The 16,075-nt window shown below is 46.4% G+C and overlaps 2 protein-coding genes across 3 annotated transcripts in view; both read left to right on the top strand.

The window, feature by feature from the left end:
* The first annotated feature begins 2,349 nt into the window (after positions 1–2,349).
* Positions 2,350–8,844, top strand: RBP7 (retinol binding protein 7). Its single transcript, XM_033156229.1, has 4 exons — positions 2,350–2,502; positions 5,913–6,091; positions 7,287–7,388; positions 8,697–8,844. Exons 1-4 carry the CDS (start codon positions 2,430–2,432, stop codon positions 8,745–8,747), a joined length of 405 nt encoding a protein of 134 aa, XP_033012120.1. The 5' UTR covers positions 2,350–2,429; the 3' UTR covers positions 8,748–8,844.
* A 4,605-nt stretch (positions 8,845–13,449) lies between these two features.
* UBE4B (ubiquitination factor E4B) overlaps positions 13,450–16,075 on the top strand; it is a 64,727-nt gene continuing 62,101 nt past the window's right edge. Inside the window, exon 1 of one of the 2 annotated variants that reach the window (XM_033156224.1) lies at positions 13,450–14,727. In XM_033156224.1, coding sequence (XP_033012115.1) covers positions 14,704–14,727 — 24 coding nt within the window. In that variant the 5' untranslated portion in view covers positions 13,450–14,703. The remainder of the gene's footprint in view (positions 14,728–16,075) is intronic. The other variant, XM_033156227.1, reaches the window with a different exon arrangement.

Here is a 16,075-nt window from a genome sequence, read left to right as displayed (position 1 = left end):
CCACATGGCTAAGAGATATTGCCACTTGAATTTTCAACAAATCCCAAGTCCCCATATATTAAAGAGACAAAGAACCATTTTTCAGCCTGAGGTTCACAACCTCCCAGGGCCACGTTCCAGTGGTGCATTGAGACAAAGGCACAAGTGGGTGAATCATAGACCCAAGGGTCATTTACTCCAACCTCCTTGCAATGCAGGAATCTCAACACTCAGCCCTTTTTCCAATTTGAAGCCATACCAGACCCTGCTTAGCTTTGCAAATGTGCTAGCAGTTTTATTGCTATACTACTAGGAGAACTGAATATAAGTGTTACCTTTGTACCAGAAGCTAGTTCCCATATGCACTGACACACCACTCTGCGCGCACGCACGCGCACACACACACACATCTAGGCATGCAAGAGGCACCACAGCCTCTAACGGGTGTATGTGCAAGCGAGTACACAAACTATTTTGATTAAAAATCAAGACGGTTCCCTTTTTATTATCCCATGAGCTAGAGAACAATGGTGCACGAAGGACAGGAAGGCGACTGAGGTCTAGTATTGCAGTCCCAGATGGTCATGTAACTTGGAGAGACTTGCGAGGACCAGAAATGTGGTCAGAGTTCGAGGTCTCTGCTGTGACCGTAACCTACTTCTGCAGAGATTGCTAAATTGTTAAGGGCACCAGGGTGTTTGCCCACTCAAAATAGTCTGATTAACTGGAGTTTTATGCCCCACCTACCCCGCACAGATATATATAAACTTTGGCTGAAGTGTATTGCAGAGCAAAGGTAGCACATGAGAATTTATTCATCCTGTTATCAGCTTAGCCTTATCTAAACATAAGAGCAGCCAAGTTGCTGGATCAGGCCAAAGGCCTATCCAGCATCCTCCTTTCACAGTGGCCAGCCATGTGCCTCTGGGAATCCTGCAAGCAGCACTTGAGCGCAGCAGTACTCTCTCCACATGTGGTATTCAGAGGCATACTTCCTCCAACTTTGGAGGTGGGGCATCTGCTTATGTTCAAGTTTATAGTACATAAACAGGTTGCAATGCACAAGCTGAAGGGCTTCTGTCACTGCCTAGAGGACCAAGGACCACTGAGTAGTTGCAGCTGTTCTTCCCAATTAAATGGGCCTTAGATCCAGATGAGACATAAGTAAGCCCTTCTGCATATGGGGCACAATCAGCTTGTGGAACTCACTGCCACAAGGTGTGGCAGCAGACCATAACTTAAGGGATGAGAAAAATGCATGGAACTGCCCAATGCTAGCCCTACTCGGAATAGACCCACTGAAATTGATGGCCATGGCTAACATAGGCCCATTCATTTCCATGGGTAGGACCTGATTGGATACAATCTTATTAGTCTTTATGTGGAACTTCCATCTTGTGAGGCAATCTACCTTTATTTGTTATTACTTTAATTGTTATTAATCAGTACATGGATAGCTCCGTTGGTTAGATCATGGTGCCGATAATGCAAGAGTTGCAGGTTCGATCCTTGTAAGGGACAGCTGCATATTCCTGCATTGCAGCGGGGTTGGACTAGATGATCCTCAGAGTCTCTTCCAACTCTTACTGGAGTTTTTTTTTTTTTAAGTTGCTTTGCATACAGTTCTGTAGCAGAGAAGGGAAACAGCAAAGGCCTCTTTTCTGGCCTCCCATAAGCATCTGACTGGCAACTGCTAGAAAGGAAATCTTGGTTTAGACTAAGGCTGGAGAGCCTGTGACCTTCCAGATGTTGGGATTCCAACTCCCATCAGCCCCTCCCAGCAAGGCCCATGGCCAGGGGTGATGGAAACTGTAGTCCCAAAAACACTGAGAAGGCCAAGGTGTCCCCATCCCTGGAAAGAGTCTTGAGCTGAGTCTTGGGCACCTTCTTGTACCCGTATTAGCTCTGTATAATTTGGGATAGAACCTGCCTTTGCAGTAGTAGTATACCTCCAAATGCCAAATGCTGGGAAGTGACCGTGGGGAAGCTCCATGGGCTTCCCAGAGGCACCCTTGGCTGCCCACTGTCAGAAGCAAGACACTGGGGCTTGGAGGGACCTTTGGCCTAATCTCTGGCAGGGCTGCTCAGAAGTTCTCCCACGCCACCAGTTTTGAGAGAGACCCAGATTTGACCCACATTAAGACCAAGAAGAGGTTAAAACTCTCCTCTTGCCTCCTCCCCACCCCATGACTCATGGAACAGTCACTTTTAGTTCTGAACAAAAGATTTCAAAAAGCTTGAACTTTCCCCTCCAAAGTCCCAGCTGCAGCTGATTCTGGGCCCACCCCTCCAGTAGATTGGCTCACACTCCCATCACCTTCAGCTGTGAGACCTCTCCTATTCTATCTCTCTCTCTATATATATACATCTATCTAGAGAGAGAGGTGGGTCTGCAGAGGTCCAGTTAGCTTTGGTGTTATACATATTAGGTTTGCTTGTCTACTTCAGCCATGCCTGTTGATTTCAGTGGCACCTGGAACCTTGTCAGCAGCGAGAACTTTGAAGGCTACATGGTGGCCTTAGGTAAGCTGAAATATAGTTTGATTTTTCTCTTCCTCTTTGATTAATGTTGGAAACTGTTCCTCTGTGTGCAGAATGTCCCCATCCCCTTTTCCTCAGCCAGAAGCTGTATATGTACAGTAGTTGTTTGAACTCTGCAATATATTATGGGTGTTTTGATTGTTTTTATTACTTAAAAAGTTTGTATCTAATCACTTCTGATTCTCAACTCTTGAGTTCCTTGAGTTATTTACTCAGAAGTAAGGTCTGTTGAATTTGGGGCTTGGATCCTGAGTAAGTATGTACAGGATTGCTGGTTTCCTTCATGTTGAATTGAGGAATCCAAGCATTCTGTATCTTGGAGGATTAACTACATGTATTTCTGAATGGAAGTCCCTTTTCAGGTGAGGAGCTGGAGTTTGTTCTCCCTCCCCTGCTTTGCCATTGTAACAACCTTGTGAGGTAGACCAACCTCAGTGAGTACAGGAGCTTATTTTTAAGGAAGAGCTGGGCCAGTTCAAAGTCTCCTTCTGTTGCTGTGCAAGGATGTAATTTGCTGGAAACACTTGGTGTTTCAAATAAAGTTAAGTGCATTTTATAGGGGAGAGGCCAACACCTTGGTGATCAGCTGAACTTATGTGGGAGTTAATATTATCCAAATTGCTTCTTGGCGTAGCTCTGGGCACACCTGGTCTTCTCAGCCTTCACTTTCTAGCTAAAATGGGGATTACAGTCTCCTTAGTGAGTTGTCTCAACAACAGTGTTGTTCGGCAACACAAGTGGGTCAGGTCTGGAATATTTGCAGCCCTGTGCTTATGAAGTATACAAGCTCTTGAGCTCAGGGCAGACACATGGCTTCCTTTATTCACTCAACAACCTTGTAAGGTACGGTTAGGTTAGGTCAGGTCGTGAGAAAGTACTGGCTAATGAGACCCCTTCAAAGTGGAGAGTTGAACTAGGGCTCTATTATTTCAAATCAAACACAGCAACCGCTATACCACACTGGCCCCGCAGCAGCTACTAGTTCACCTACATTGGCAAAGAACTAATTCCAAGTGGCTAAACCAGTGGTTTTCACCCTGGGGTGCCTTGAAATAGTCAGGTGCTGCAGGCAACCCTTGCCTCTGTTCCTCTTTCCTTCCCTCCCTCTTCTGATGCCTCCTTGTGTCTCTGCCTCCCAAAGGCTTGCACAACTGTTTGTTGCAGCAGCCCTCGCTAACAAGCAACACAGGCAAATGTTACCTTTGGGGCTGGCCAGGGGGTGCTGGTTGCCAGGAGCTGAGGCGGCTCAGAGACTGGGGGGTGGGGGCTGCAGTGGCTGCCTGGAGAGGACTCCCAAGAAGAGGGGAGAGGAGGTTGAAGGAGCACTCCACAAGGGAGGGTGTTCGAAAAAGGATGAGAGGCTGCCAGCCAGGCTGGCAAGGGGTGACATAACTGGGCTCCTGAGCCCCACAGGGGTGCCACTAGAAAAAGCTAACCAATAAACTGAAACTGACACGGGATAAAATAGAAGAGGACGCCTTCACCCCCAATATGGCTCCCCTTCACCCCCAATATGGCTCAGCCCAACAAGACAACAACAAGAACCCACCAACTTCATACGAATCAATCTGGCTGACTTGACCCAACATGCCCTCCGCCCACCCCCCTCAAAAATGCAAGCAAGCCCCATTGCAGCCAGCCACAGGAAAACAAACCATACCCTGGGCCCCCAACCTCTCTCACTACCAAGGAAATGTAACAAGTGACTAGAAAGAGAACCTATCTAGTTGTCACTGACACAAAATCCCACACGTATACTGTAAAAAAAACAGAAATTTCACCACCACTGCTCCTCTCCCCTCTTCTTCCTGACCTTATAATGTCTCAATCTCATAACAAATGTAACTTATTTGTAGAAAAGATTGTACCACTTGAAAAAAAAGAAACATGTACTTTTCTAAACCAAGAAAATACTTAATAAATTAAAAATAGAAATAGAATATGGGCTAGACATATGTTCCTAAAACTAGTAAATGGGCCCATGTTACTTGATAGCTTCCTGGTTCAGACTTTCCTGATGGCAATCTTCTGTGCCAACCTAAAAGTTTGCAATAATGTTTCCCAAGAATTCAGACAACCTCTGACCCATTTATTTTGGCTCAAATGAGTAACTTTATTTCAGCACTGGGCTGAGGAAGTTAAGGAATTGATTTCACACTTGCCACACTTTCCTGAACATGTAATTCTCTCTCCCACCGTGCGGGTGGCGCTGTGGTCTAAACCACTGAGCCTAGGGCTTGCCGATCGGAAGGTTGGAGGTTCAAATCCCTGCGACAGGGGTGAGCTACCATTGCTCGGTCCCAGCTCCTGCCAACCTAGCAGTTCGAAAGCACGTCAAAGTGCAAGTAGATAAATACCGTAGGTACCGCTACGATAAGATAAACAGCGTTTCCGTTTGCTGCTCTGGTGACCTGGAAGCTGTACGCCAGCTCCCTCTGCCAGTAAAGCAAGATGAGCACCGCAACCCCAGAGTCATCCACGATTGGACCTAATGGTCAGGGGTGCCTTTACCTTTACCACCCCCTAAACACTTTTTAACAAAGCTAATTGCTCTCCATCAATCCTAAGGAACTGGGACCTCTTATCAGTCTGCCAACTTCCAATCTTCAAAGGCAAAAGCACTGGGGCAGTGGTCTGACAAGGACTCGTATTATCTAGATTTGGGCAGGTGAGGGGTAGAGTGGGAATGTAGTGGCAAATCTGGAAGTTCAAGATCCCTTCATGATGGTCACAGTCACACCCCTTTTATGACTAGACAGCATTATAAGATATATTAGTGATGCCTTCCAACCAGCAATGCAGATGTTACTGTGTTGCCTTTCAGATAGATCTACCATTTTCTGTGTATGTACATGGGGAAAGGATTTGGACTGCCCCATTATATTATTTTGCAATGACTTTAAGTTGTGCTTTATTTGAAGTTCCATTGCACATAACAGAATATCCACACCATTTTCTTGAAACGAAAGCACCTTGTGTTTTCAGTGTTAATAAGTGCCTGGCTTCTGCAACATGAAGTCGCATCCATGTCATGCTGATAGGGCAGCTCTGGAAGGCTGCAGGCACGGACCCTGCGACAGAAATAGTAATGGGTCTTTGACCCCATGACCCTGGACCACTATACCACTGGGTGGGAAGTAGCAGTTGTGGCATGGCTGAGTGGTAGCATGTCTGCTTTGCATGCTGATGGTCTTGGGTTCAGCCCCTGGCATCTCCTGGTATGGCATGGAATTTCCTCTGGCTGATACCTTGGAGAGCTGTTGCCAGTCAGCATAGATAGTGCTGAGATAGATGGACCAGTGGTCTGACTCGATATAAGACAGTTTCCTGTGATCGGAAAATCAAATGTGTTCTGTCTAAATAACCTGGATGCAACTTCTCTCTGTGCAAAGGTATTGATTTTGCCACTCGCAAGATAGCCAAAATGCTGAAGCCTCAGAAGGTCTTCAAACAAGATGGGGACTCCTTTTCCATCAGCACAACCAGCACTTTCCGCAGCTATTTAGTCGAGTTCAGGATTGGAGAGGAGTTTGAAGAAGACAACAAAGGCTTGGACAATAGAAAATGCAAGGTATTGAGGACTGGAGAAAGCCTCTCTAAGTAAAAACAAAATCGAAAATTCTTTCCAGTAGCACCTTAGAGACCAACTGAGTTTGTTCCTGGTATGAGCTTTCGTGTGCATGCACACTTCTTCAGATACACTGAAACAGAAGTCACCATCTTTGTGAGATTTATGGACTTCCATTTCATGCCTACTCTCTAAGTAGGCAGCTTTAACTGAAAAGAAACTTGCCATCCTTCCCTCCCCGCGGCCAGGAAGGGGTGTCGATGTATGCACACCGGATGTCCGGGGGGGGGGGGGAGCGGGATCCAATAATTTGTGGTACCCAATTCTTGTTTATGTATGAGTGCATTGTGATATTACACAAGTATTGGCCAGGACACTGCATAGCCTTACTTTCTGGCTGCTATACTGATAAGCTCAGGCTGGTAGACAGCATTGTTAAAAACAAAACAAAAAACAAGAGCATCCTAGGTGGTACAATGGGACAGTGCATCTGGCTCTTAACCAGAAGGTTGGTGGTTCGAGCCCACCCAGGGGCAGGATTCCTGCACTGCAGTGGGGTTGGACTAAATAACCCTCAGGGTCCCTTCCAACTCTATGATTCTATTAAAACAACATGTATTTTCCAGCACTATCCTCTTATTTTTCAATACTGCGGCAATGTACACACTGCACCTGTGAAGCCTTTCTTCCTCGCCCCACAGAATTATGGACACTGTAGTTTGATAAAGGTTGCTGGGAATTGTGCCCAGAATTCTTTGAGGGAACGAATGTGCTTCATCAAGGTGTACACGCCATAACCTTTTTTGCTCTTCTGTTCATCTGGATGCTACTTTTAAGAGCCCTTAACTTGCATTAATTGACGTGGGCTTATTGTATGCTGCCCTGTTAGAAGGTGGGGCATAAATCTAAACGTTATAACAGGGCCAAGCTAGCCATTGTTGGGGTGGGAGCAAAATGTGTGGGCCCATGGAAACTGTTTCTGACATGACGACAGTGGAGTTGGGTTCATTGAAATGGATAGGGCACTGCCCCACCAACCTTGGGACTGCCCTCCCCTATGTGCCTCACAGACAGTTTGAAGGGTGGCCCTGCCTGTTATCTTCCTTCTCCTTAGTCTCTGTGTTGCCCTTGTATAATTTGTTGACCCTGAGAGATCAACTGTGCCTTGAATATTTTTGACCCCTCTCCTCCCCTGCAGAGTGTGGTTAACTGGGACGGCGACAAGATTGTTTGTGTCCAGACTGGAGAGAAGAACAACAGAGGCTGGACCCACTGGATTGAAGGAGATGACCTGATCCTGGTAAGTTGTTACAGGGGTGTATAGCTAGGGTTGTTTTGGAGATAAGCCAACTAGATAGATACTCTGGAGCCAGGGGATGTTGACTCTGCATGCTTTGGATGTAGGTCTTCCTGTCTGAAGCCCCCCCCCCAACCAGCTCACCTCAGCCATGTTTCATGCTTGAGATAGCCAGTGAGTCCTCTGGCCTACTCTTCTCTCCCCTGACCAGGGGCGTAGCAAGGTAAATTGGTACCCGGGGACAAAAAATATTTTGTCACCCCCCCCCCAGGCATGGGAAGGTCAGGTGGTACCCGGTGCGGAAAATTTCTTGTCAACCCCCCCCCCGCCATTGATTCCAACCCCCCCCCCTGCAAAAATTGTTTTACGTTATTTCATATTTTCTTACAAAGGAATAATAACAAGTAATAATAATAAAACCTTTTATTTATATCCCACCCTCCCCGGCCAAAGTCGGGCTCAGGGTGGCTAACATCAGATACATAACATTGGTATAAAATCAAGCAATAATTAAATCACCTCCTAAAAACATCTCAAAATCAAATTAAAGTCTAATTAGATGGCTTTCCACAGGGTTAGGGTTGGGAACAGTAAGTGTTCTCTGAACTGAAATTTCAACCTTCACGACATAGGAAAACAGCCAAGTGAACAGCTATTTTAGTGGAGGAGGGTCAAGATATTAACTGTTATGCATGAAATTTCATATATAGCTATATAATCCCTAGTATAGTAAGATAAGACCTTCGGAGCAGGCATTTAAAAAAAAAAAAAAATCAAAAACAATTTCAAAAACAATTCAAAAAAATTTCCCCCCCAAAAGATAATTTTTCTTGATAATTTGTCACCCCCTCCATTATGGAACCTGGGGCAGCACGACCCCCTCGCCCCCCCTTGCTACGCCCCTGCCCCTGTCCCCCTGCCCAATGTGAGCAGCAAGGGGCTTTTAACAGCTGTTGCATCAATAGCTTGCATGTTTATCACTTGGGATGGGAGTTGGCAGCCAAGGTCTCTGCTATTTATATGCACTGGGAAGAGAGCTAATGAGCCCTTTGCCTCAGTGGGATTGAGTTGGCCAATGGGTAAAGCCTAGGCTACTGCTACATTTTGGTTAAAAATCTGTGTTGCATGCAGAAGATCCCAGGTTCATTTCCCAGCATCTCCAGGTAGGGCTGGGAGAGACTTCCTATCTAAAACCCTGGAGAGCTGCTGCCAGACAGCGTAAGCAATACTGAACTAGATGGACCTGTGGGTTCGATTTGATGTACAGCAGCTTCATGTTCTCTTGTTCCTAACTGATGTCTCCTTGTGCAGGAACTCCGGTGTGAAGACCAAGTAAGCAGGCAGGTTTTCAAGCGAGCGTGAAGCTGGTTCCTGCGATACCCCCCAAATGACAACAGCGCAGAGAACCACGTACAGGAGTGTTCGTGCATAGCGGCACTTCAGACATGGAGTGCTAACTGAATAAGGCAGCTTTACAGGTCAAACCTTCTCCCTCCACCCCGGTGCTCTTTTTGTAAAAATATTCCAACCTGATCCTTTGGAACAAACGTTGTAACTGTTAACCTGCACTTACCGCATAACTTCATTAAAAAAAAAAAAAAATTACTGTTTGCAATACAACTTAGGAGTCTACAGCTTTTTGTTAAGAGTACTGTACTATTTTTCTAAAAATGCCCTTTGGGGATATAAGACTATATATGTGGAATTCTCAGTTGCAGGTGTGTATACCTATGCCAGCTGCACACCATACATTCAAAGCACCGCTTTAAACATCCATGGCCTTCCCCCAAATATTTTTAGGAGCTGCAGCTTAAGTGTCTGGGAGTGGCAGGGCTCTGACCAGTGTGTGATAGGGGCAGGGGGCTGGAGGGGGCCAGTGATTTATGGGGTTTTGTGCCACCCACAAGGTAGGAGCCAGGGCAGGAGGAAGGGGAAGAGTCTGAGTGATCAGAAGCAGGTGTATGTTTGGAGAGGGTGGGGTGCAGCGCATGGTCAAAACAGACGAAGAAGCTGTTCAGGTGAGGGGTGGGCCAGTTGTACCCCCTCTGTCCCCTGCCCTGCTGTCTCCTAGGAACAGGAGGGGCTTGAAAAGGCAAGCACAGCAGCAACTTCTGTGTAGGAGAAGTGTTTGTACACACTCCATCAGATGAAGCTACTTAATCCTGGGAGAGGGGGGCCTGGTCCCACTGTGGCTTCAACTGTTCAGCCAGAGCACAAGTCTGAGAAAGTTAATGCCAGCTACGTAGCTACGAGTAGTATGTGTTTATTTTCTCAGCACTTTAGGAACTGCTTTGGTCAAGAAAGTATTAAACCACTGGCCATTTTTCCTCCTTGGCTGGGCGTTCTCAGGACATTGAGAGTGCTGAGCATTGTTAGGAGACGCCTACCGGTATTCCCCTCACAGAGCAGCAGTCCTCAGAGTAATTTCACAACCAATCCATCTTCCAGTGAATGAGAATTCTCTCTCTCTCTCTCTCTGTGTGTGTGTGTGTGTGTGTTTGCCTCTGGCCCTGCCTTCTGTTAGGTATGTGGCCTTTCCATCATGTGCTACCTAAGCCAACGTGGCCCTCAAGCTGGAAAATACTCTGCACCCCTGCTTTAAGACAAATCAAGCGTTACATGATGAGAAACTCAATATGCTAGTTGCTGGTGTGTTAACTTTTCTGCAGAAATTTCTGATCACCGGACAAGGCCCCGCAGCTCATTATTTCTTAGTACAAGTTGGTGGAAGCTTGAGATGGATGCACGTTGTGACCCACAGCTTCGCAATACCTTTAATAGGACTAACCAAAATACCTTAACTGTGGCAAGCTTTTGAGGACCTCGGGGCTCTTCAGCACAAGTCATGCTCACATTGCAAATTTAAAGCACATGTCCTGGCCCCTGCCCGAACACAGAAGAATGCCATAATTTCCGAAGAGTGTTGGGAAGATCTATGAGGGGGAAGCTACAGCTCTCAAGATTCTTTTAGGGGAAGCGATGTCCTTTAAATGTATACTGGAGAGTGAATGTGACCACAGCCTCTCTTAGAGGAAGGAAAAAACCCAACAGTTTAGTGTCCTCACCATTAGGTGGCACCTCTGCTACATTGTGGAAAGACACTAAAGAGATTTTTGGAAGTCTTGTGAGCAGATGACTGAGTTGTGCAGACTACATTGAAGAACCTTCCTTAAACTAACAAGCAGCTTAAGTCCCTGTATTTTTTTTATAGCAGAAGAGCAGGTCTTTGACTTCATTCCCCCCCCCATTGTGCTTTGAGAGAAAGAAGGAAGGTTCAGTTTGTTTTTTTAAAAAATTCAGGTATTAAAAAAAACGCTCTTCCTTATATGCAAGGGTGGAGTTTGCTTTGACGTGTACATAAGTACTGACCCAGCACACAAGGCTGCAGCAACTAAGAAAGATGTTTGTCTTCCAGTAAACATCAGAGTACACCATTTGCTTAATTCAGTGTTTTTCAACCTTTTTTTTGGGCAAAGGCACACTTGTTTCATGAAAAAAATCACGAGGCACACCACCATTAGAAAATGTTAAAAAAATTAACTCTGTGCCTATATTGACTATATATAAAGTAATTTTTCCCACAGCACACCAGGCAACATCTCGCGGCACACTAGTGTGCCGCGGAACAGTGGTTGAAAAACACTGGCTTAATTCACATTGAGTGATAATGTGGTGGCTTTTCCTGTGGGTCAATGGCCCTTTATAGAACAAAGGTATCACCACCCCATATTAACAGATGAGATGATAAAATCGGTTTTGGACAGCAGTATATCAGTTTGGGTTGGAAGTAGAGAATAACCTGACTGAATGTGCCTCCATGTAAAAACTGCCCAATTAATTTTCCTCCAGATAAATTATGGCACTATACTGTACAGACTTATCTAGCTGCAGAGTAATTGACAGAGTTGAACTGATGTACATAAGCACTCCAATAATTGAGGTTTCATTTAGTGCTGGTGTTGCTCACAGTAAAACAATTGACAGTAATGAACATGAGTAATTTAGGTCCATTAGTTTCAATGGGTGTACTTTGACTATAACTTAGTGTGGTATTACTACTACCCTTAGTGTTCAAGGTGCCTCTCAGACCCTTTGCTCTGTCCAAAGGGAGTAAAAAACCAACGTCCTGTTTTTTATTTAAGTACTGTATACAGAGTACATGTCTTGTCATTCGGCACCCCTCCCCCACTCTCAGGCTGGTTCACCATTTCTTTTTGCTTATTAAGTGAATAATTAAAACAAAAAACCAAATAACATGACAAGGGCATAAAACAGGGGGAGTGGCACATTTTAAAAAGCCTGGGGTGAAGGAAAAAGGTCTTCACATGATGAAATGAGTGTCAGGCAACCTTCTCTGGGGTCAGGGATGAAGAGATGTGCGCACCACAGTTGATAAGGTCTTCTCACCCTGTGGCTGTTGCTGGCTTCATCTCAGCCGGGTTTATATTATTAAACCTATTTTACTCCAAGATGTCATGGGTTTCTCCCTGCCACTGCCTGCCAGCTCCCAGCAGTTAGGATCACAAGGGTCATCTAGTCCAACCCCCTGCAATGCAATAATCTTTTGCTCAATATGGGAGCCAGTGTGGTGTAGTGGTTAAGAGCGGTAGACTCGTAATCTGGGGAACCGGGTTCGCGTCTCCGCTCCTCCACATGCAGCTGCTGGGTGACCTTGGCTAGTCACACTCCTCCGCTCCTCCACATGCAGCTGCTAGGTGACCTTGGGCTAGTAACACTTCTCTGAAGTCTCTCAGCCCCACTCACCCCACAGAGTGTTTGTTGTGGGGGAGGAAGGGAAAGGAGAATGTTAGCCGCTTTGAGACTCCTTCAGGTAGTGAAAAGCGGGATATCAAATCCAAACTCTTCTTCTTCTTCTTGAACCCACAACCCTGAGATTAAGAATCTCCTGCTCTACCAACTGAACTACCAATGCACACAAGGAATCTTTAAAGATTCAAACAGGCTGCTTTGCTGTACTCTTTTTGTTGCTTATGACTACTTTTGTTGTTTGTAACTGCGTATCCCCGCCCCCCCCCCCATGTTGTGAGCTACCTTGAGCATGGTTTCACCCATGGAAAAGCAGCATACAAACAAAATTGTGTATATATGAATAGCTTTTGTAGTACGGAAACCTCACGGGACTCCGAATCAGACAATGTTGCACCACATCGCCACCTCTCAAGCGGCCCTCCTCAGGATGATCTCCCCCTCGGGCAAATGAAAACAAGGATTGAAATATTGATTTACTGTATTAAATATCCACTGTTGGAAACATAGATGGAACCGAGTGTGAAAGTGTTCCCCTGCATCTAAGACACGGGAAACAAAAATAAAAGGACTACTGGGTTCTTCAAGCGTTTTATTACAAATTTATTCCAATTTCGCTGTAATTTTTATTTTGCCTTGATTGTTAACGTGCATAATTGTCCAAATAATACATTGTTATTCAAGTAAATGACGAGTTTCGAGTCCTATCTCTCTCACTTTGCATAAGATAGCCCCTCCCCCAGCTTTCTTTCCCGCCTTAGCAAAAGCTTTTCCCCACGCCATTCATCGGAGCATCTCGCGCCTGCTCCGCCCCTGTTGCTATGGCGCAACCAAACAGGCCCCACCTCCCGCTTTTAGACCCTCCCACCCCGAGCTTAGCTTGTTGTAGTAGGTGACAGTGAATGGGGGCGGGCAAGCGGCGGAGGCCTCCCCTCCCTCTTCTCATTGGTCAGTACCAGGGCACACGCGGGGACGCTTCGGCCTGTGACCGAGAGACGATGAAGGGTGGAGCGGCGGCGGCGGCGAGGAGGAGGAGGAGGCGTGCCATCCGCAGCGCGTGGACTGCTGGGCGGGAGAAGGTGGAGCCTCTTTCTCATTGCACCTCCCTCTCTGCTCCGCGATTGGGCGCCTTCCCTGCGCTCGTTGGGCTAGTTGGTGGGAGGAGCCTTCTCTCTCTTTGGCCTCCCGCACTTAGAGTGCGCGAGCGCACGGACGCACGCACGCACGCGTACGCTCTGGTTGGCTGGCTATCTTGCAGCCGTACGCAAAGAGGCGTGCGGAGAACCGCCTGGAGGAAAGAGAGGGAGAGAGCGCGCGAGGGAGAGGAGGGGAGAGGTCACGTGATCCGACGCCAAGATGGCCGCCGCTGCCTCCTTGTTTTGATGAATAATCTCTGTGTGGGGAGGCAGAAGCAGAGTCTGCAGCAGCTGAGGGAGAAGAGTGTGAGGGGGCACCTCTGAGGGGAGTGTGTTGGTGGCTTGCCGAGAGGTGTAAGGCCAGTCATTGGCGCGAGCTTTCCCCACCACCACCCTCCTTCCACACTGCCTTCTTTTCTCTGCAGCCCCAGCCAAGCCAGGCACCTGGAGAATTCAAGGGGCTGAGGTGGAAGAGAAGGTGGCTTAAGCTGGGGGCGCGTGCGAAAGGGAGGCAGCTGACTAAACTGGGGCTTTAGGTTAGGCAGCCGACTAAGGGGAGACTGTTGTAATATATAGCTGGTGGCAGGGCGCTGTATTCATATATCTATCTATATATTGAATATACTGTATAGGAGCCAGCAAGCAGCTTGGGGCTTCTAGCAGAGGGAGATAGAGCGGGACCTATCTTATGTGTATATATGGGACTAATAGGGTTTCTTGGGTATACGGAAGGCAGCCTGCGATTGGGAACTGGGGGTAGTCAGCAAGCGGAAGGCTCTCTGCCGTGTTTGGTGGACGGTGAGCAATAGGAGCCTCTTGTGATACGAGGCGGTATCTTGCTGACCTCGGGAGCTTTCAGGGTTTGTAGGAAGGTTCATAACAGGCAGCAGGGTGCCACTGAGGCTTTAGAACACCTGGGGGACGGTGAGCAGCGAATTTTGTGGGATCGGCCCGAGGCTGCTTGGTAGGCCACCTGGGGCGCCTGGAGTGTGGAGAAAAAAGGTTAGTGGGACCCAAGGCGGAAAGCAGGAGCTAGGATCCTAGGGGGTTATCGGCAGCTTGGGGTGCCTGTGGAGGGAGGCATTTAAAGCTGGGGCTACAGCAGAGATAGATTCAGGTACAGGAAGGGGTGAGGCCTGGAGGTTTACTGGTGAGATAGGAGTGGCTTATGCGTGTGTTCATAATTATTTAGTTGACTAGCAAACCAGAGAGAAACAGCCTGTGTCCAAGAGCTGGGGAAGTATATTCTGTGGTGGTGGTCTTTACCTCTGACTATGCAATTCTGAAACGTCCCTAGGGAAAGAGGCAGCAGGACAGGATTTCCCTTAAAGACTCTCTCTCCCACAAGCACGCCCCTCAAGGGAAGTACAGAGCTCCCCTTCCCCCAAACTCCTTTCACCATTAAGAGGAAAACAATGGAGGAGCTGAGCGCTGATGAGGTGAGTTTGGGGATTGTTGACTGAACAGCGGATGTTGTGGGAAGGGAGGCTGGGCACCAGGATGTATCCTACAGGTAAATGGTTCTATAGAAGGGGGTTTGCCATGGGCATTTGTGGAATCCCACTATTTCTGCAAAGTTAATAAATTTGTATGTGCTATGGTGGCATATCCCAAGTTAAAGTGTTGGACCTGGACCTTGGAGACCAGAGTTCAAGTCCTCACTCAGCTATGAAACTTGCTGGGTGACCTTGAGCCAGTCACTTGTCAGTTTGCCTAACCTACCTTGCAGTGTTGTTGTGGAGATAAAATGGGGACGACGACTATATGTTTGGGCAGGAGTTTTGATTCCCTAGCTAGAGTGCTAGAATGCCTCTGGATATAAACATAGTAAATGATAACAGATTAGTTTTGCTATTTTGGATAAATGCACTAGTAATATAATGTTCTTGTGTTGCATTTTCTCCCCGCGAGTATTTTGACACACCTCACCCTACTTAATTCTGCAATTATATAGAGGGTGGGGTTGTTTTTATCACTTCTTTTCTTCAAAGTTGAGTATTCGCCTATGTTGAGTAACACATGTCAGATTTTTCTTACTTGGAGAAACTTTTTAAAAGCGTGTTTTGGTTTATTGAATGTCTAAAGCTTGACGGTACTTTTTGCTTAAAGGGAACTTTAAAATTTAGATTATTTAATACTGAGTGATAGGTAGCTATTTTCCCATTGGGGTGGCATGCTACCAGGCCCATTTTTAGGTTTTTGTTCATATAACGTTTTGGACTTCTACTTTGTCCAAGTTGTCCGTGAATGAAAGGTGTATGTGGGGACACACAACAGGTCTCCTCAACAGAAGCATGTAGATGTTAGGCTGCTATTTAAAGCTTTGGTTTCAAATTCAGAGTTTTAAGTTTTTTCAGGTGGGAACTCTACAGTATGAGAGGTGCTAGTATGATTTCTTATGGAATGATTCCAAGGTTGTTGGTTACTGTCCTGGCGAGGTGTTTCTTGAGAGTACTTCCTGTCTTACTAAGAGGATGTCCTGTGTTTTATTCAGACTTAGTTGTGAAGTATAAACAAAAACAATTTAAACTTAGAAAAGATTCCCTCGTTGTGATTGAATTTTTTTTTTATCAACACACATTGATATTTCCATCTTGTTTAATTCCAGTCTTTCCTGACTCTCTCTCTCTCTCTCTCACACCCACCCACCCACACCCACACCCCTCTTTCCCCTTCTGCCAGGGTGGTATTTTGTTGCTTTTTTAACCAAAAGGAAAGGATTTTTGGATCTTATTCATTGCAAAAGCATTCACGGCTACTTAATCAGTTGCTTTATACCAGCAAGCT

The sequence above is a fragment of the Lacerta agilis genome, chromosome 8 (genome assembly GCF_009819535.1).
Source record: "Lacerta agilis isolate rLacAgi1 chromosome 8, rLacAgi1.pri, whole genome shotgun sequence".
NCBI classification, from domain to species: domain Eukaryota; kingdom Metazoa; phylum Chordata; class Lepidosauria; order Squamata; family Lacertidae; genus Lacerta; species Lacerta agilis.
The sequence above is the reverse complement of the archived record's forward strand: the minus strand, read 5'-3'. Positions and strand labels throughout refer to the sequence as shown.

What these genes read in the sequence shown, in the direction of transcription:
- RBP7 (XM_033156229.1), top strand. Translation starts at nt 2,430, where the DNA reads ATGCCTGTTGATTTCAGTGGCACCTGGAACCTTGTCAGCAGCGAGAAC. An exon ending in AGGCTACATGGTGGCCTTAG is followed by an intron (nt 2,503 to 5,912) that starts GTAAGCTGAAAT and finishes CTCTGTGCAAAG; the next exon opens with GTATTGATTTTGCCACTCGC. An exon ending in TGGACAATAGAAAATGCAAG is followed by an intron (nt 6,092 to 7,286) that starts GTATTGAGGACT and finishes CCTCCCCTGCAG; the next exon opens with AGTGTGGTTAACTGGGACGG.